This window comes from Quercus suber, unplaced genomic scaffold (assembly GCF_002906115.3).
Source record: "Quercus suber isolate HL8 unplaced genomic scaffold, Cork oak 2.0 scaffold_97, whole genome shotgun sequence".
Classification (NCBI taxonomy): Eukaryota; Viridiplantae; Streptophyta; class Magnoliopsida; order Fagales; family Fagaceae; genus Quercus; species Quercus suber.
Genome location: NW_027069562.1, coordinates 985,133 through 1,005,694, shown reverse-complemented (window position 1 = coordinate 1,005,694; position 20,562 = coordinate 985,133). Strand labels below are relative to the sequence as shown.

Below are 20,562 nucleotides of genomic sequence, written 5' to 3'. Positions count from 1 at the left end.
AACTTATGGCCGAGGAGCATTCTCCCATTTGTAAAGAAACTCTTAGTATTTTTTATAAAGAAAGTTCATGCTTGGTGATCGACGGCCAGCGCCTAAACCTTTAACCCACTCTCTAAAAATTTATTGTTTGGGCTTGATTGGGCTGAAAACCCATTCGTACTCAGGGTCAATCCAAATTGAGTCCCTACACTTACATTTTTGTAATTTATGGAATTTGTTTTTGGTCATATATACAAGAAATTTATATATGATTAGCACTTCTACTACTATACGAGTTTATTTTAGATTTGCTTATTTTACTAAAACTGAAAACTTTTTGTTGAAAATACTGTAGATAAAGGTAAAAATTAACTGAAATAGTATAATGAGATTTATGAATAATATCAAAAAATGCACTGAGATCCATGAATAGTTGCAAAAATAATATGAATAGTAAAATAAGTTGTCAAAATTAATTATGTCAAACAGACACTACATGTTAGCAAGTATAATGAAAAGATTTTTAAGTGCCTCACACACACACACATATAATTGAATTACAATTTTACTACTAAAAGCTTTTTGAAATTTAAAACTTGCCATAACTTTTAAAAATATTTCATAATATTTTTTAAAAAAAATTACATAATATATATTTTCCATGTAACTTAATTTAAAAAAATATTTTTACTATTTGTATTTGTTATTAAATTTGATTATATTATTAAAAATGTATATTTTTTAAAATTTATATATAATTGTTTTATCAGACCTTACGTCACACAAATATAATACTAATTTGGCAAAAAAAAATTGGCCACTTTCATATAAATTCATTATTTTTTTTACATTGCTTAAGTTCTGTCACGTTATAATAGCAAAATAGCGATGACATGAAACGTTAAATTTTCTTTAAAAAAAAAAAAAAAAAAACCGAGGGACAGTCCAGTAACTTCATGAGGGTCTTGTAGAAACAGTACGCTCCTCATATATATAAAGTTTAGGTTTCAGCTCTAATCAGCAACACTGCTCCGTCTCTCTCCAATCTCGTCGTCACTTATCTGTGGTTCTGTGTCTTTCAGGTGCTCTCTCTAGGGTTTCTCTCTACTTTTCTCTTCCCCGCAATTTCTTTTGCTTATGCCTTTGATCCTCCAATACCTTAATCTTTTCCCAAACCCTTTGCTTTATTTATTTATTTTATTTTTATTTTTTAGTTTTTAGAAATGAATTTTTATATTGAATTTGTGTGCATAAATATGATACATATTCGAATCACTACGCCATTTTAAGCAATTGTAATTTCAGTTCGGTTTCGATGCTATAATTATCATCTATCTGCAACGCTATTTTTATGCGTTTATTAAAGGGTTTGTGAAATTTCAGCTAGGGTTTAAGGTTTGCATCTTTATTAACCACGATTGTGAAATTTTTATTTCAAATCGCTTTGATTTTACTGTGTTTTCACTGTAAAAGTTTGTTAATTAATTTCTTGGGTATAGTTGTAAAGTTTAGGTGCGGATCTATGCACGGAGTAGTTTAATTTTTTATAAAATATTTTATCTTTCTCGGAGAATTAGCTTTCTATGTATAATTTTGTTGTTAATTTGTTTGGTTTTTGCTTGTGGGTATTGGGTTTTTTATACCAGTCGCCAACCCGCCTGATGCCCGGAAAAGTTTATCAAAGGATATTTATAGATGACACATATTTAATAGATATTAACAAATAAATAGGAAAAATTAGAGAATGTAGAAAGGATTTAAATTAGAATTAGAATTTGTTTTGAGAAGACTAAATGTGCTTTATTTGATAAAACAGTGAGTAGTATTTGAGAATTGTGTATTCAGTGCTTGTTTGAAACCAGCATTTATCAAAATTGTGTTTTTCATTAGTATAATAACTAGGTTTTCATTTTTGTTTTCCTTCCCATTGTACATGTGTTTACCGTATTATGTGAATTTGTGGTTAGTCTATAAAAGGGATTGGTTTAAAATTTAGTAAATTGGGTGAATGTGGGTGCAGCAGTACTGTTAGTGCGACTCTGTTCTCTGGATTGAATTCTTTTTCACGGTAGTTGCTAATAGGGTCATATTCACCTTGACTTCCAATGTTTCTCTAGTGTTAAAACAAAATATTATCACTAAGGTCATATGCATAGCCAATGTTGAAAAAATTTGGGACTAAGGCCTGGTTGTTGTATACATAAAGTGTTTTGATAAATAATTTAGTTCAACATAGGAACAACTTGTAAATGTTAGTATGGTCTTGTAGATTATCCCTGACACAGTGGGAGTGTTTATTTCTGACACAGTGGGAGTGTTTCCCGTAAGTGCTCTTGATCCCATGTTTTGGAACGTATCTGTGACATATCCTTAGAGATGACATGTATGTGCATACAGGTACTGCATGCTATTTTTTTTTTAAGTATACAGGACTGCATGTTATATCATACTTGTGAATCTATGTGGCTTTGAGAACTTATTTTGTTAAATTTTGGTCTCATTAGTTAATTGTTTGAGTGGTGATTATCATAATGGTGATTTTTTTTAACCCTGTCTGCTATTATGGTTTGGTAGTAGTTGTTGACTGACTTGTAATCACACCAGCAGATTAATGGTTGTGCTGGCTTGAGTTTCAATACTGAAAAATGAAGAAGATGGCAAAGAAGAAAAACCCATTGGTTTTTATGGATGTGTCCATTGATGGAGATCCTGCTGAAAGATTGGTTTTTGAGGTATTGTTATTTTTGAATCTGTAAACTAAGTGTCTGTTGCATATGTAATAAATGGTGCCAAATTTGTTGTTTACTTTCGTTGCTTTTCTAGTGTGACTTGCTCCCTTCCCTAATAGAAGAGAAAAAATAATTTATTTGTTGGTCATCTTTGGTTCTACAGCTTTTCCCAGATGTTGCTCCTAAGATTGCAGAAAATTTCCGTGCGCTTTGTACAGGTGATATTACATTCTTGTTCAGTTATAAAATTCCATTACTTAGTAATTCTTCTCATGGGTACCTTGTCTTATTGTTGACCTATATTTTGTTAATGTAGCATCATAATTTTTTGCCATGCATTTGGTCTTATTATTTCCTCCTTATTATGAAAAATTATGCAAACATACATTAATATGTAGCATTCATTTTTGCTTATGATATTGCACTTTTTATCTTTTGCACTGTATGTCAGGAAGTTCAGTTTATATCAGTGAGGTAGTTTTCTTATTTCTTTAAGTCATTCTTAATCTTTCCTTCAATTCTCAGGAGAAAAGGGGATTGGTCCTAAATCTGGAAGACCACTGCACTACAAAGGATCCTTTTTCCATCGCATCATCAGAGGTTCCTTCGCACAGGTATGTTTTTTTTTTTTGTTCTAATTGACATTTTGGCAATTTCTTCTATAGCTTAATTTTGATTTTGCTTCTGTGCTAAGTTTCTGGTTGAACATGACTTAGAAGTGTGTGTCTTTTAGTCAGTTACCCTTGTTCATGCTGTAGGATACAGGGCTGATGGTCACGCCTGCTTTTCTTGTGATATAGTTTTAAGGTTGTACTTACTAAGTTGTCCATCCTCAAAATTTTACTAAGCTTCACCATGTCCAACCAAAAATTGTACACTTCTTTAAGCTTGATAGTGGATTAATAGCTTGTGTTTATTTTGCAGGGTGGTGATTTTGTTAAACGAGATGGTATGTATCACTTCTAAAGCTATTTCCTTTCATGTGTCATACCACAAAATGTTTTGAGGTTGCAATTCTTTGGTAATATTTGTTCCCATTGAGTAAATTGTTTATCACCTGTTTTTAGATTTTTTTTTTTTTTTTTTGGGGGGTGGGGGGGAGGGGGTGTCTTCCCTAGTCAGGAAAACTCATCTGTGAGGGTTTCTGTCCAAGGATGGTGACTTTTCATTAAGGAATGAGTTCAAAAGAGCTGTATTATTGAACTAAACTTGCCTGACATTGGGGTACATATGGGGCAATGAATGCAGACCATGTTTTGGTTGTGTTGTCTTTACATTGTCAATGCGTCCTTTCTAATGGCCTTCTTCGCATTATCTTTGCTGTGTGTGTTGTTACCTTATGTTTTGGTAGCTTATTTGCTTAAAGGTAAGGTAGAAACTAGTAAATGACTTGAAGCATATTAGTTGGCTTATTTGCTTAAAGCAAGCTAGCGCCGGTTTGGTAACACATTATACTTTTTCAAACTTCAAAGTACAACTTGTTTTGAATTCACCTGTTTTAGGTACAGCTTTTTCAAAAAGCTAAAAAATTTCTGTTCCAAACGTCTCAAAGCCATTTTCTAACTCATATTTAAGCAAATAAGCTCTCCAAGATATAAGCCTAGCCAAACACACTAGTTTGAACTAACAGTATTGCTGGTTGCATTTTTGGTTTCCTATTGTTGGGAATAGTCCTATTTGAAGCTAAAGGGTCAAAGGTGACTTTATGTTACTTGTATGAAGATGTTGGACTTGGGAGGGGGAGGGAGTTGGGATACAAGATGTCAGGCTATCATCAACCACTTGTTAATGAGTTAATTCCTCTCTTGTCATACATTTATTTTTTTGGTTTGGCAACAAGTTGGTTTGGTGGGAGTTTGACATCAATTGATGTATGGTTGAATCTGGCCTTTCCAAAAGTGGGGAAGAACAGAAGAAGATTACAGTTCACTGAAGTTGCAAATATTCTCTTACCCCCCCCCCCCCCCCCTCTTTCTCCAAAATAAAAAAAGTAGATCCAGACAAGATTGGAACTTAAAAGGCTGTGCTTCATTGTGAGTTCTACTCACTGTTCAATAATCTTTTATATTTATTTCCCTGGAAGTGGCCAAAGTTTATGTTTTCAATGTCCTTATTCTTGGTTGATCTGTTAAGTAACCCAAGAAATGCAATATTTTGGGTATGGTTTTAATCTTTGTCCAAAAAAATTTGACAATATAAGATGGAACCTTTTTCTTTTCTGGACTTTGAAATTTAATTCTCCTTTCATAGGTACCGGTGGAGAAAGCATATATGGGGAGGAGTTTCCAGGTTAGAGTGCTATACCTATCTTTCTTTCTCAAACCTCTTTTGAGTTCAAAATTATGGATTGGGTTTTTGAGAAGTCGGAACTCTGAAAGGACAATGAAGAAAATTTTTCAATATCTTATCAAGCTATTTATATTGATCTGAAGTAGAAATCATATTTACCATTCAAAAATTGGATAGCTGAACCTGTTACATGTTTACAAATAATTGTCAGTTTAATGGTCCTTTACTGTGAGTGTTGACACATAAATCAAGTGCCATGTTTACTTTTTAAAAAGTCAATATTTTGTGGAGATGATAGGAACACTTTAACACTTAGTGTTCAGGTTTGATTTTTCCATTGCTACCCATCCAGTTTAGCATTTAAACATAAACAATAGTTCCTAAAGTCTTTAAAACATGATTGCAAGAGATTTAGGAGTTCTTATCCATACATCATTTTTTCATAAATTGACAGACATTATGGGAATACTACAATGGAAGGTGGACAATCTCTATGGGATAAGGGTGTAAAATGCTTGGTTGTCTAGCTTCATGGCAAGGTGTTTTATTTGCCTCGTTTGGATGTCAGAATATTAACTCATAGGCTTGCAATATGCATGAGTGCCCTTTTTATGTTATTTTTTATTGTATTAATTTTCCTCCTTACTGGGTGTGAGAAGTTTAGTTTTGTATTAGAACAGTAATTGTAAATTTTATTTATTCAAAAAGCTTTAAGCAGTATTGGTAGTCAGTTTGTTTCAGTCTCCACTACAAAATATTTTGTTTGTTTGTTTTTTTTTCTACCTTTAGCATGACAAATAACTCAAATGACACATCTTCGGGGAGCTTGTGGGTTAAGGGCCCATTGAGGTGTAAGTTGCCTGTTAAGAAATATAGCTTTAACATGTTTTTAATTTCTGAAAGATGTAATGGATTTTTGTATTCATATTAAAAAAAATTGCCAAAAACCAAAAGGAAAAAAAGGAATAATAAGTGAGAATTGGAATTCAATCAATGCAACTCCATGTTTTTCATACTTTTTTTTTTTTTTTTTCCTTTTCAGGTCATTGTAAGTTCTCTATCTTGTTCAATGCCGGAATTGGTTATGTAGTTAATATGTGATGCAGTATGTTTTTGTTTCAATATATCTTTTATTTGAAAAAAGCACTTATTAGTTCTGCATGTATCTATTTTGATATGTGCAGATTAATGAAGAATTTTGATGTATTATATATGTTGGTTATTTGTCTTCAATAGATTGATTATGCAAGCTGTAATGTTTCTTGGTCTTGCAATTGTGATGTGTAACAATTGCTAGTCATGTTTTTTCAGATGAGTCACCCAGCCTCAAGCATGATGGACCTGGTCTCTTATCAATGGCAATTGCTGATCGAGATACTTTAGGTTCTCATTTCATTGTCACCTTTGAGGCCAATCATCATCTTGACAGGTTTGTCTTATCTTTTTCTTTTTCTTTTTTAATTTTAATTTTATTTTTGTAAATGGTGACAGGGATGTCTAATCTGCTTTATTGTTAGACAGATGATTTTAATGGTGCTAGTGTCCATTCGGTATAGCATATCTTTATTGGTTTATTTTGCTTAAAATGTGACTCAGAATGTAAAGTGTGAAAGGCCTAGATCATGTTCAAGCTAAACGTAAATTCTTAAATCCATAATTTCTCTTTGAATCCAAAAGGAAGAACTTTGGAATCTGCCTAAATAAGGAAAATCTCAATTTTATCTAAAATAAATTGTTATTTTCGTTCTACAGATTGCAAGCCTATTAAAAGGCTCAAAGAAGCTTTTCTTTCAAGTAAAATATTCCTAAATAGATTCTAATTGATATGGTACCATTATAGGACTTTAATTTGACTAGGAAAATCCTAAAATATATGTTGTCCTACATTAGAACCTTCTACTTGAATGAAACTTGACTTTGAGTTTCATCCAAAAATTGAAATTTTCTGCTAAAAATGGAAAGAAGCATATTTGACCATCTATAAAACCTGTTTGAAATTTTTTTTTTCCACAATTTGTATAACCCAAAATTTCTTCTTTTCACTCTTCAATTGATTTGCAATAAAATCTCTTCTATAAAGCATTGAAGGCAATTAAAATCTTCTAACCCCAGAAAATCAATGGACATTGATATATTCTCAATAAGATCTTGAGATTTGAGGATATTGGCTCAAAACTCATAAATAACTTTATTTAAACCTTCCACAAATTTTTAATAATCTTTGTATCATGATTTTTTTTTCCTGTTCTCCTCAGTCAACGCCATATATATATATATATATATATATATTGTTTAGCCTTTGCAACTTCTTGCAAAAAATTATCTTTGTCTTCAATCTTAATTTGTGGGGTCAACATCTTGGATAATTTTTACTTGTAAAAAAACATCTTTGATTTTTTCTTCAAAATTTGTTTTGAAGTTACTGAACTCTAAACATAGCTTCACTTGATACTTGGAAGACAAAATTATTATCCATACTATATGAATTTAATCTTTTACAATTTAGATCCATATGAAACAATATTCTTCAAAATCACTAGGAAAGAAAAAATTTACCATCATTTTTTCATTCTTGGCCGTGAAGAAATTTTAGGCTTCCCCTTTGCATTTGGAATTTCTCTATATCATTGCACCAATTTGCTGCATCGATCAATACAAGCTGCACCTTGAAATCTTCTTGGATATTTGCTTAAGCAAAATAATTTTCAAGATCTGGTCTTAAGATTCAATCTATGAACTCTTCTTTATATGATATGCCAGTGGAATATCATTAAAATTAAAACCTGTCAATTGACAAGTCAACGAGTGTAATCTTTGACATAAATATCATTGCTATCTTCAAGATCAATGAGCATGTTGTGAATCTCATGGAGTCCACAAGTCATTTCCATTCCCTCACCATGAATTTGAATCACTGTCCTGAGGCCTTGAACCCCCATGATCATCGTCAATAGGGTGGTTACATTTGTTGTTGCCTTTTTTGCCATTTTCATGATGCTAATGAGTTTTGAAACAAAAAGCATGAAAGGACTGCTCCGTTTGTTTTGTTGTAAAATATTTTCCTAAAAACATTTTTAGCGTTTTATCGTGCTTGATTCATTGTAAAAATTGGTCAAACCTGAAAATGTTTGCCATTGACCATAAATTCATTCCTAAAATTTTGTAAAACATTCTATCAAAAAAACTTGGTAAAACATTTTACAAAAACATAGTGGCTCCCCCCCCATCTCATGGATGGGCTTCTGGTCTGGTGTCTGGGAGGCACCAGTTTTGGTGGCTTGTGCATGAAAAATTGTCACACCAAACACCTGAAAATGCTTTGACTGAACATGTTTTCAAATGTAAAATGCTTTCATTTTACAGTGAAACAAACAGAATCCATATAGAGCTTCTTGAATCCATAAGGAAAAACTTTGGAGTCCCCCATAAATAAAAAAAAAAACCCCAAATTTTATTGAAGATGAATTGTTATTTTGGTTATACAGATTGCAAGCCTATGTAAAGGCTCAATAAAATTTATTTTTTAAGTAAAAATATTGTTGAACAGATTCTAATTGATATAGTACCAATTGATATAGCACCATAATAAAACTTTAATTTGACTAGGAGAGTTTTGAAAACACCTGAAATCATGGAAATAAATTCCCAAATCCGAAAAATATGAAAATTATATGAAAATATAAATAATTAACAAATGATGAAAATAGACCCTATATATGCCTTACATCAAAATATAAGTTAGGCAAAAGTGCAACTATACCTATAGAAAAAACGAAGCTTTGAAAGCTGTACATTCTCTTTTAGGATGAACACAAGCTGAACCGAACGGCGACCTGTGTTAAAATTTAAAATTTATGATACTTCTTTAAGTTATTTCTTGTGTGTACACTCTTTGGTATGTTCAGCAGCCTTTTCTTATATTGACAGGAAGCACGTTGTCTTTGGGAAGCTTGTTCATGGACATGAATTACTCACAAAAATTGAAAACGTGGGTGATGAAGATGGGAGTCCAACAGTGACAGTTAAAATCATCAATTGTGGTGAACTAAATGACAGTAAGAATCATGGAGCTACAATATCCAAGTTTTATTTATGAACTGTTAAACGAAATACTTCTTCTGTTACAAGTTGAGAGTCCCATTGGGAGAATTCAACTCTTCCTTGGTAAAGGTGACAATGGTCAAGATTATCCTCAAAATCTAATAAATTTCAAATTTTCTCTTCAAAGGGGTTACTTTAGAAACTTAAAAAGTTTTTTATATTTGACTAATCAAGAGGGCCACATTTTGGGGCATCCCAAAAAAGAAAGAGGGGACTCTCAATTTTGAACAGAGAGGGTATTATTATTTAAAGTTTTTATAATGGATGGCATTTAATTTTTCAATGCTGTAGGCATACATATTTTATTTTCTGTACTTATCAGCTCCTAGTTTTGTTAGAATTCTCTGTGTGAATGATAGCCTTTTGGTTATTCTTTGTGCAGACAAGAAAAAAGCATATAAATTGAAAATTGGGAAGGATGCATCTTTGGATGCAAATAATCATGAAGCACGGCGGAAGGGAAAACACAAGAAATCATCTAGAGATAGAAGGAAAAGGAGAAGAAGATACTATTCATCTGAATCTGAGAGTTCCTCAGATACTGATTTGGAAACATCTGAATCTGATAGTGATTCAGACTTGGATTCGTCCTCATTATCTGACACTAGTTATTCAAGTGATGAAAGGCGTAAGAAGAGAAAGAGATCTTCGAAAAGAGACAAATACAGACGGGGAAAAAGAAGGGATAAACGACGTGACAAAAGGCGAAAGAGGCGTGATAAAAGATCCAGGCGCAGATCAAAAAGGTTGTGTGCATGAAATCTGTAAATTTTAAATACCTGTGAATTGTGACTTATTGGGAAAATAATGTGTATTGTTTGTCATGGTTTAATCCAGTTGTAACATGTCCATTTCTTCTCATCATTATTTTGCATGTGTTTAGTTTGCTAATAGTATAATAATATCTTAGATTTTCTGGCTCTTAACTCAAATGGTACCCACACAAACACCTCAAAAAAAGGGGCTTGAGAGGGGAGCTTGAATTAAAGAATGTGACATAATATTCCTGTTGTCTTCTGCTTAATGTTTATGCGTATTTTAATGATAAGAAATCACTTGGTTATTATTTATGTGGGGCATGGATGATTGAGATGCATTTTAGAGCTGGGAATGTGTAACATAGAAGTTTGTTGTTGCTGCCATATGTGAAACCTAAGCATTGTGTTTCATGTTTGTGTATAACATCTTCCGATTGACACTGCTAAATTCTGCCTTTCTGTTCTGTAGAGCATCAGATGGTTCTACAGATACTGAAAGTGAAAGTGAAAGTGGCTCTGATAGTGATGACCTGGATGTTCCTGGAAAAGATCTGAAGCGGAAAGACCGTTCTCAGAATACTGGTTAGATTTAACTTCATTGTGCTATTATTTTTTGTTTCATATTCTTGAGGAAAATTCCCTCCCTATAGTATTAGCTGTATTATACTTGGTTTTGTTTCAAAATGATAACTGTACTTCTCTAATTTAAAGTTGTGAATCATTTTATCACTCTGTGATTCATGTTTTGTGTTGCTGCTTTGTTTTAATATTATGCAGCTCCAGAACAGCTTCCCTTGGCCACGAAAGAAGTTGCTCCCAGTCGTCGCAAAAAGAGGGACGAAGCCATCTTGCTTGAAAATGAAGAGGGAAAATCCCCCAAGGAGAATGGAGAGCAGAGAAGCAATGGCATCGAACAAGACACTAAATCTGACAGAAGCGAAGACAGACAACCTGACGTAGTGGATGATCACCCTGGCAAATCTAGGTCTACTCTCCATTCTTGTCACACCTCAGTTATTCTTTTTGCTTATCGATTGTTCAAGATCTGGTATTTTATTAAAAGTTGATGAGCAGGAGCCGAAGCATAAGTCCTAAGAGGACCATGAGTAAGAGTATGAGCATTAGTCCCAGGAGTCTGAGCAAGAGTCCAAGTGTTAGTCCAAAACGGAGGCTGAGCAGAAGTCTGAGTCGTAGTAGAAGCCCCCCACTTGCTCCTGGGAGGAGTATCAGCAGGAGTCCTGCTAGAAGTCCTGTTAGAAGTGACAGCAGTCTGAGCCCAGTCAGAAGTGTTGGCCAAAGTCCTGCAAGGAGCTGGAAGGGGAGAAGTATCATTAGGAGCCCAGTGGGGGCCCGGTCTCGAAGAATTGTTAGTGGAAGCCCTGTAAGGTCACTGGCAGGAAGGAGCCCAAGTAGGAGCCCACCAAGAACCTCATCACGAAAATCAATTAGCAGAAGCCCTGTAAGAGTTTCTAGAAGAAGCATAAGTGGAAGCCCAGTCAGATCTCCAAGAAGTACAAGCAGAAGCTCAGGTAGGGCCCCTTCTAGGAGAATTAGCCGAAGTCCAATGAGGGCTCCAAGCAGAAATAATCGTCGCAGTTATTCTAGGAGCCCTAGCCTTGCACGTAGAGCTAGGTCACCTCCTGACCGAGGAAGGAGTTTATCAAGAAGTGTTTCCCCAGATGGATCACCCAAGCGCATCAGAAGGAGAAGTGTTTCCCAAGATGGATCACCCAAGCGTGTCAGAAGGGGGCGTGGTTTTAGTGATCGGTACTCTTATGCACGACGATACAGAACCCCCTCTGCTTCTCCTGTGAGATCTTATCGTTATGGTGGTAGAGGTGATCGTGAGAGGTAAGTAGCAACTAGTTGTGAATGCTTTGACCTTCAAAATATAATTATGTAATGTTTGTCAGACTTGAATGCCAATGACTGATTGTTCATGCCTGCTTTCCTAGATTTTCAAGTTACAGAAGGTATTCCCCTAGGCGCTTTCGAAGCCCACCACCAAGAGGAAGAACTCCTCCAAGGTCTGTGGTCTCACATTTGTGGTCGCCAGTTTTGTTTCAACTATTACTTTTTATTTACAAGACCTGATTGCCTTTTTTTTTTTTTTTTTTTTCTGTGTGTGTGTGTGTGTAGGACTGTTGATTTTTAGATTTTTTTTTTTTTAATAATTTATTTGATTAGAAACCTTTAGGAGGTTGAAAAAATACTGCCAAATGTATCTCATTCTCATTTCCCATGTTTAACACTTCAAGGCTTTTCTTGGTATTAATGTTCTCTTACAGTAGGCTTCTACATGACCTGTTTGCAGATACAGAAGCAGAAGAAGTAGGACACGGTCTGCATCACGGAGTCCACCCTACCGAAGTCGGCGTTACAGCCGCAGCCGTTCACCAGTTGAGCCGTATAGATCTCGTGCCTCTCCACGGGCTGAGAGGAGGAGATCACCTTCTAGGAGCAGGAGCCCATCAGAATCAAGGTCATCCTTGGACTCCCAATCCCCTAGGCGGGCAAGCAAAGACAGGTCAAAGTCATCATCTGGAAGCCCGGATGGGAAGAAGGGCCTGGTCTCTTATGGAGATGGTTCTCCTGATTCTGGCCAACGGTGAAAAGCATAGTAGTGGTGGTTCTCAAGGAGCTAATGTTATTTTTCATAGACTGGAGGCTTGCATTTTTATGATGGAACTTTTAACTTCGGATTTTCAATGTTGTCAGATATTTTAGTTGCTAGTTAAATATTTAGCTTTAATGCTTATTTAGAATGTTATCATTTGAGCCGACATGTGTCGAGGATGTTTGTTGAATTAAGAATATTATATTTGCTGGATCATTTTGGGTTTTCTCTTTAAATATGGTACTATTTCAGTCACAGCATAGGTTATCAATTGTTGTTTAATGCCAAGTGAGATATGCTGTGTTGAGAGAATGTGTGGACAACTTTTGCGCCACCGTTTATGTTACAACTTTAACGTGGCTAACTGTGAACCTGGTAGGATCATATAAATGTGATAGATATCGGATGCTCACTTATAATCTGGGACGTGACAAAATTGGTGGCACAGAGGTTGTACTCCTAGAAGAACTCATATTGAGAAAGTGAGAAAGTGAAGAATGCTGGTAAATCATGAAAGAATGGAACTTTCTTTATGCAACTAGTATGCACAAATATATTTGCTAGTATTTCTAGCCTTCTGCAAGTTGTGCAAGGTTACACATTGTTTTTGTTATCTATCCACTATTCTTTAAAAGCTGGGACAGTTGAACGCTGCAAACAAATAGTTCCCTAGGGATGCACAATATTTTGTTACAAAGCTTCCGAGTTCATTATAGTTAACCTATTAATTTTCTCTCTTCTGTAGATATTTGGGTACAGAAATTATTCATAATGTACACATTATTTTTGTCTTCCAACCTTTACAGCCTAGAGGAGTTGATCATGACTAGGGTTTATAAAGTTTTAATTTCCATTATATCAATTGTAAATTTTTGTAATTAGTCACTTTTTTTTTTTTTCAAGTTTAAAATATAGGTTAGATATAAAAGGTATTGAAAAATCTAAAATAAAATGAATATTTATTTGTTATACGAGTTAAATGGGTTTTGTTAAATGAGTTATTTTAGGTTGACACAAATAATTTGGCATGTCAAATGTGTCTATTACGGGTCACGCGGGTTAATCTGTTTATGACACGTTTCTTATTATATCGCTTTCGGGTTGACTCATTTATGATCCAACCCACTAAGGCCCAACCCTAACCCACTAAACCCATGTCGTGTTCATGTCGTGGTCGTGGGTTAGGTCAAACATTGATACCCCTAGGCATAATCCAAATTGAAGTTAAAATTTGATGCCTAGGTGGACATACTACTCTTACTCAATGACTGAAATGGTAGAGCCAAATTATGACTCACTCTCCAATATATATATATATATATATATGAAGTGTAAAAATAATTGGGCTTATAGCCTTTATATCACTAATAAAATTAAGGGTAAATTGTAAAGTACACCCTTAAAATTTAGGGTTTCATGGATTTTACACCTGAAGTTTAGTTATGTTAGCAAAACCCCACCATCTTTTAGTTTTCGTTGTTAACTAACATGTTGGTGTGTTGATCTTTATTTTTATTTTCCAAATTAGCCTCTAAAAAACAACATTGTTTCACTTAAAACAAAGAGCACTGCTGGTGCTTCCAAAACAACGTCGTTTTGGGAGGCTGATTTGGCAAAATAAAATACATATCAAATGGAGGGTGGAGTTTAGAGTGTGAAATCTAATTTCTAAAATTTTAGGATATAAAATCTAAAGTCTAAACAATCCTAAATTTTAGAGGTGTATTTTACAATTTACCCTTAATTTTATTAGTGATATAAGGGCTACAAGCCCAATTATTTTCACACTTTATAATTTCTTTTTTTTGGGGGAGAGTGAGTTGTAATTTGACTCTACCATTAAAATAATTGAGTAAGCGTAATATGTCCACCTAGGCATCAAATTTTAACTTCAATTGGGATTATGCCCTACCGAAATTCTAAGAATTTATTTTAAGCCCATCCCACCTCCAATTTTCTATTTATAATATATTAGTAATCGCCATGTAAAATTACTAATATAGGAATCTCTTCCTACCAACGTGACATGGCCTTGGAGCCTCCATGCATCATCTATATATATATATATATATATAACTAAAGCTTTTGAAACTCCCACAATTTTTGTATGAAAGGTTTGATATAGCATCGACAAAAAGTAGATAACTCAATTCAATTATGATCCTGCTTTCATGGAGGAAATGAGGACAAGAAGACAAACATCTCATGAGTTTCACATACACAGTTGCAGAACCAGTTCATAAACCATAGAAATATGGAATATGCAAATGGACAAATGTCCATGTACAATGATAGATTTGCTAAGAAGTGTTTATAAAAGAGATATTCAACTTGTGGTGGTGTTCATAAAAGTAACGTTCAACTAGCATTAATAACACCTACTCTTCTAAGTTTATGAAATTTTACATGTATTACTTTTGTGATCTTCTAAAAATTATGTTGTTTTAGGTTTCTACAAGTTTTGTGTTTATTTTTATTTTTATGTGAACTTTTATTTTGAACCAATTGTTTTTATTTTCATATATTTTCAAGTTAATACCTTGAACAAAATAAATATATTTAATTTCTATTTAACTATCCCGTGCATCGCACAGGTTAGCAACTAGTTAATGGTATTCTATAAGCGTTGAATTGAGAGTTTCCAAATTCCAATAGTCCAGACTCACAATTTTACAAGAATGTCCTTTGACTCGCCAAATCTGCAATTTATTTATTTATTTTTATAGAACATGCAAGTTTTATATAATTATGAAGAACGTAAAATAATGGATATGAGAGACAAATTCATAAGATGATTTGCATATTTGAAAGCATGGATTTCTCAAATTTTGGAAGTTCCTAATTTTATTTAATTACATATCATTTTATTTTCTCATCTTTCATAATTTCAGCCAATGATTCACTAATTGGCTTCTTAGAATGAGTAAACAAGCTTAAGTCAGATTAAAATTAGGAGATTGTTATAACTATGGTTCTCATGAAATTTTAAATGATGCTTCTGGATACATGAAATTTTTTTCCTATTGACATATAAAGCTCATCTTGTAATGTATAAGTTATTCAGCATACCATGGTAGAAATTCTTTTATAAATAAATTATATTGTCCTCTCCATTCTTTGACAACAACGATCATATATATATTTTCATACAAACACTCAAAATAGTTAATATTACAAAATAAGGCCGCATGAAGCAAGAACTTTATGTTAATCATTCTATTGTGTGGTTGAAAGGAAGCACCAAAGTTTTTACTAAACCAAAAAAAAAAAAATCAGCACAAAAAATTGTAACTGTCTTGCATATTGCATGGGTCTACGACTAGTTGGAATAAAAATAAAGACTAAAGAACACTTCGCATATAATAAAACAAGTGTGAAAGCCCATGCTAAATTTGAGGCTAGACAACCTAACCACCTCACCTTTCAAAATCTCTATAAGAGGGGGAGGATGTAGCAGTAGGAGCGAAGAAGAAATCATTGATACAAGTAAAAAATTAGTTACATCCAAACTTGCTAAAGACTTTGTTCAATATATCTCTTTCTCCAAAAAAAAAAAAAAAATGTTCTAATATATCTTGTTAATGAGTACGAAACATAGCTCCTAGCTAGAATGGCCTATATTGCAACAAAGAATTATAAGTTATTACAACTAAATATTATAAATGCAAGTTATTGATGCAATAAAATGAGATGCCTATCTTTCCCGTTGGAATTTCACTTATCATATTGGATTGTCCTTGTTGAGCTTGCCTTGGAATTAGTGGTGTTTGCAATGCAGTTTTGGATCATTTTTAGCACCACACTTTGTTATGCAGTTTAGGCAAAACCATAACTGCACTATATCTCATTTTTGCAGTTTTATGCGCAGTGCGGTACGGTTTAGAGTTTAGCTAAACAATAACTGCATTGCACCTCATTTTTGCGATCACATGTACAGTGTGATATTTAATATTTTGTTTGAGTGATTTGAAGCTGGTATATTTTTCAAATTTTAGGCTTTTTCTGCCCAACCCAAAACTGATTTTTCCTTTTGTTTTTGGCCAAGTTTTAAACTATTGAACTATTTTTTATTTTGGACTGGCTTTCCTAATCAACACTTGCTAAGGCTATTAAACTTTTTTTGTTTGTTTGTTTGTTTGTTTTTTTTTTTTTTTTGGGAAAACTAGGTTATTAAACTATTAATAATATATTTAATAATATTTTTTTTTTGGAAATTAGGATTATTAAACTATTAACAATATATTTAATATTAAAAAAATAAATATATTAATATATAGAGGGTGCAGTGTAGTGCGGTTTTCTTATTATAAAACCGCAAATTGCACTGCACCATGCGGTGCGGTGCACTGTTCCATGCTGTGTGGTACACTGTTATTTGTGGTGTAATGCACTGTTCCTTGCGGTGTAATGCACTGTTACTTGCAGTGCAGTGCGATTATGCCATTTTGCTAGTGGTTTTAGTGTAGTTTTTGTGGTTTGTGCGGTTTAATGAACACTCCTACTTGGAAAAATATTAGATCTTTGAAACACAACAATGACATCATCGAATATGAAAGCCATGGAGCCACATATCTGGCACTCTCAATGAGAAATGTTAGGACCATCGAAATTGCACAACTTTGTGGTACAACTTGCCACATGGCAAGTTGTGATTGGTGAAAGTGTGTCCCCACATGACCCACTGACACACCTTCACCAATCACAAATCGCCATCTGACGAGTTGTGACACAAAATTGTGCTAATTTTGGTGGTCCTAGCATTACTCCACTCTCAATATAATTGACGATTAGCATGTGGATACAAAATATCCTGATAACCCTAAATGCCATAGCAATAGTAAACTGAAAGGTTGGAGTTGGATTGAAGTGCCATAGTTTGGCCCATTGACACACTTTCACTAATCATAACTCGTCATGTGACGAGTTATGGCACAAAGTTGTGCAATTTTGATAATCCTAGCATTACTCCACTCTCAATATAATTCACAATTAGCATGTGGACATAAAGTATCTTGATAACCTTAAATACCATAACAATAGTAGACTGAAAGGTTAGAGTTGGATTGAAGTGCCATATTTTGGCCATCATATGGTCTTGTGGTGTTCTCAAATGTAATGTTTACCGTCATAAACTATTAACCTTTGTTGATGCCCATTTTTGACAAAAGGGCCCAATGGCAAAAGAAACCCAACAATATGAAAAAGGTGGAAAAAGAGAATAGTAAAATAAAGATCATTGGGCCAGAATGGCAGAAATAATGGTTAACAGGCCCACCAAAATAATAAGTGGCATGAAAGAAAGCAAACGGGTCGAGGAAGCCCCAAAATAATGAAGTAGTAGGCCCATGTGAATTGTAAGAGCTAGAAAGAAAGTAAAAATGGGACGGGGAAGCCCAAAGGAAGGAATTAGTAAATGGGGTTGACTTAAAGGTCAATAAGCCCAAAGGTAAGGATGTGGTAATTAGGCCAGGGAAGCCAAAAGGATTTAGCAAAAGTCCATAGGAGTGAAAGAGGTAGGGAAGGATGAAATGGGCCAAGGATGCCCAAAGAATGAAATGGGCCGAGGAAGCCCAAGGTATGGAATGGGTTGGCCCAACAGGAATGTTAGGCAATAAAGACCAAAAGAAGGAGTAATGTAAGAAATTGACATGGCAGGTACTTTAACCCCTAAGCCTAGAGGTAACAACAAAGCAAAAAGATAAGTGATATCATAGCAAGAGTAGTGCAGTGGCATGGCAGGAACACCAGTCAACCCACGGACGCAGGATAAAAAGGGACATGGGCCAAGTTAAAGAATAGAAAGCCCATACCCAAGCAATGCCTAGCTTGAAGAAAAGATGGGATGCAGAGAACAAAAACCCAAAGGCCCATGCATCATTCACGTTGCAAGAGTTAAACAAATACCAGAATATGCATCAGAATTAGACAAACCTAAAGGCAATGGCAAACGCGTGGGGGCTAGAAAAGCAATGGAATCAGACGGAAGTGGAGCATGCACACAAGGCTCAGGCACCACCTACCTGTACCCAACCAATACAGGAGAGGTAGGCCACAGGTTAGAGGTATAAGAGGGTGTGGTTTGGCGGTAGGGAGAAGGGGAGGCCTATTTTGGGGTTTTCACTCAAGATTTTTTGGGAGAAATGTCTTGCTGGGATGACATCTCACCCAAAAGAGGCAAACATGAGCTGGAATCACTAGATGTATGCTATAGAGGTTGGTGAGGGAGAGGTTTAACCCTTATCTGAATAGGAGTGTCAAGGGGGGTAAGTAACAATACAAAATCACTTTTTTCTAGGGATGAGGCATGGCACAGCCAACACAGTATAGTGGCGGCGGCTAGGCAGCTCACAGACTAGTGGACAATCCTAGAAGGATACCCATAACAGGCCAAAAGCGGTTAAGTGGTAAAAATGGCAAATCCTATGACGACAGGCAGTATAAAAGGCCATAAACGTCCACAGTGGGAGGAGGATGAAGAGAAAAAAAGGGCAAACAAGAGATATAGAAAAACAAAAAGAAAGAAAAGAAAATAGAGCAAACAAAGAAAGGAAGAAAGAATACAAAAACCAAAAGTAATGAAAAAATATAAGTGATAGGAGAAAAAACATGCATAAATAGGCTACCCACTTCTCTCCCTCTCAATAGCCTAGTCTCTAATAAATCAAGAATCCAAGATTAAGCCATCTAGGTCCTTTTTCCAAAATGCGTAACTTCTACAGCAAGAGCACCCTTTGAAGTTACCCACGTTGGAGATTGGTTTCCTTTTTGGGACTTGAATCTACTAAAGAGCCAAGCCCATTCTTTTAGCAAACTAATCTTCTTTTCCCTTGTTTTGGTTGATTAATGACTAACTTGGCATCTTGCTATTAATTTTTTCTTTGCCATGACCTTGTTTCTCATAATCATATTATGATTTCTTCATCTGTGGAGCTACTCATGTATTATTGGTATTAGTAGAAGATGTTTTAGTTAAAATGTTTTAGTTATCTTGCTGCATTGTGTTTTCTGCTATAACATTTGCAACAGTCTTTCTTGCCGTAAGTACGTGATACGTTCAAGATTCCTACTAGGATGCGTCAGCACAAAAAAGGGCCAAACTTGCACACAAGCTGGCCTAAGGTATGTTTCAGTTAGGCTAATCCCGACTCTCCTACCTCAGAATCACAGGCCGTAATACAATAGGAGCAATCCAATCCAAAACACAAAAAGGCCCACCATAACCTTCAACAACTGCATATAACAAAAGGAAATTTTAACATATAAGTCATTATATAGCTAAATATTTTAGAGATAAATTGAATTAAAAGAATGAAATAGGTGCTGACACTTGTTAATTACCAATTATAGATGAATAATATGTCCTCCAACCTTTGGCGTGACTTTTATTACCTGAAATGATTGTTTGACCAATACCATCATCTACCAACATGATATCCATTTTTCCTAGCAATTGTCACATTCACTTGTAGGTGTGTTTCTTGATATAAATCACAAACTAGGGATGAAGCTATTATTGGACCAAGGGGTGCCATCTCCCCCACCCCCCCTATATTTCACTGTGTATACAGGGGTACTGATTCACGTGTACTATACAAATCATAAAGAAATCTCATAAAAATTATGAAATATGTAATCGATTCATTATTAAAAACTATGAAACTGTGAACAAGGCTTATGCAATAGATTCATTATTAAAAACTGTAATAACTAAACTTGAGACCTAATTCCAAAAGTTTATTTTACTATTCATATGAATCCACAGATTCATTCCAGCAGAAAAGTACGTAATGATTGCTTCATTGATTCAATATTACAATAAGGAAAAGCAAAAGAAAACATAAAAGGAGCATCATATACTTCATTGAATTAATATCGATTTCTCTTTGATACCGACTAATCGTCTGATATTTAGATGACATTTATTCGTGAACAAGTAAAACCAGGCTCTCTATAAGGTTTTTTTTTTTTTTACTTGTTTAAATTACCTTTGTTAGTCTACTTTGCCAATCTATGAATTGTGGTGATAAGTACAGAATTGCAACCAGTTCTAATATTTAAATACCATGAAATTTTAGTAAGTTGAGAATCT

At 34.4% G+C, this 20,562-nt stretch overlaps 1 protein-coding gene across 4 annotated transcripts; it reads left to right on the top strand.

Annotated features, from left to right (window-relative positions):
* The first annotated feature begins 931 nt into the window (after nucleotides 1-931).
* LOC112027169 (peptidyl-prolyl cis-trans isomerase CYP95) lies at nucleotides 932-12,689 on the top strand. 4 transcript variants are annotated; one of them, XM_024059837.2, is made up of 15 exons: nucleotides 988-1,061; nucleotides 2,289-2,376; nucleotides 2,587-2,711; nucleotides 2,872-2,926; nucleotides 3,234-3,322; nucleotides 3,633-3,657; nucleotides 4,959-4,997; nucleotides 6,309-6,426; nucleotides 8,925-9,052; nucleotides 9,481-9,844; nucleotides 10,326-10,438; nucleotides 10,634-10,841; nucleotides 10,931-11,707; nucleotides 11,812-11,883; nucleotides 12,171-12,689. In XM_024059837.2, the coding sequence occupies exons 3-15, from the start codon at nucleotides 2,625-2,627 to the stop codon at nucleotides 12,466-12,468; spliced, it is 2,373 nt and encodes a 790-aa protein (XP_023915605.2). In that variant the 5' UTR covers nucleotides 988-1,061; nucleotides 2,289-2,376; nucleotides 2,587-2,624; the 3' UTR covers nucleotides 12,469-12,689. The 4 variants fall into 4 exon arrangements, with proteins under 4 accessions (XP_023915604.2, XP_023915606.2, XP_023915605.2 ...); XM_024059836.2 differs by lacking the exon at nucleotides 2,289-2,376 and having other exon boundaries at nucleotides 932-1,061; XM_024059838.2 differs by lacking the exon at nucleotides 2,289-2,376 and having other exon boundaries at nucleotides 987-1,061; nucleotides 2,584-2,711.
* Nucleotides 12,690-20,562: the final 7,873 nt, after the last annotated feature.

Coding starts and splice junctions, on each gene's coding strand:
- LOC112027169 (XM_024059836.2), top strand. CDS start 2,625: ATGAAGAAGATGGCAAAGAAGAAAAACCCATTGGTTTTTATGGATGTG. Junction 10,439..10,633: donor AGACCGTTCTCAGAATACTG/GTTAGATTTAAC, acceptor AATATTATGCAG/CTCCAGAACAGCTTCCCTTG. Junction 11,708..11,811: donor GGTAGAGGTGATCGTGAGAG/GTAAGTAGCAAC, acceptor CTGCTTTCCTAG/ATTTTCAAGTTACAGAAGGT.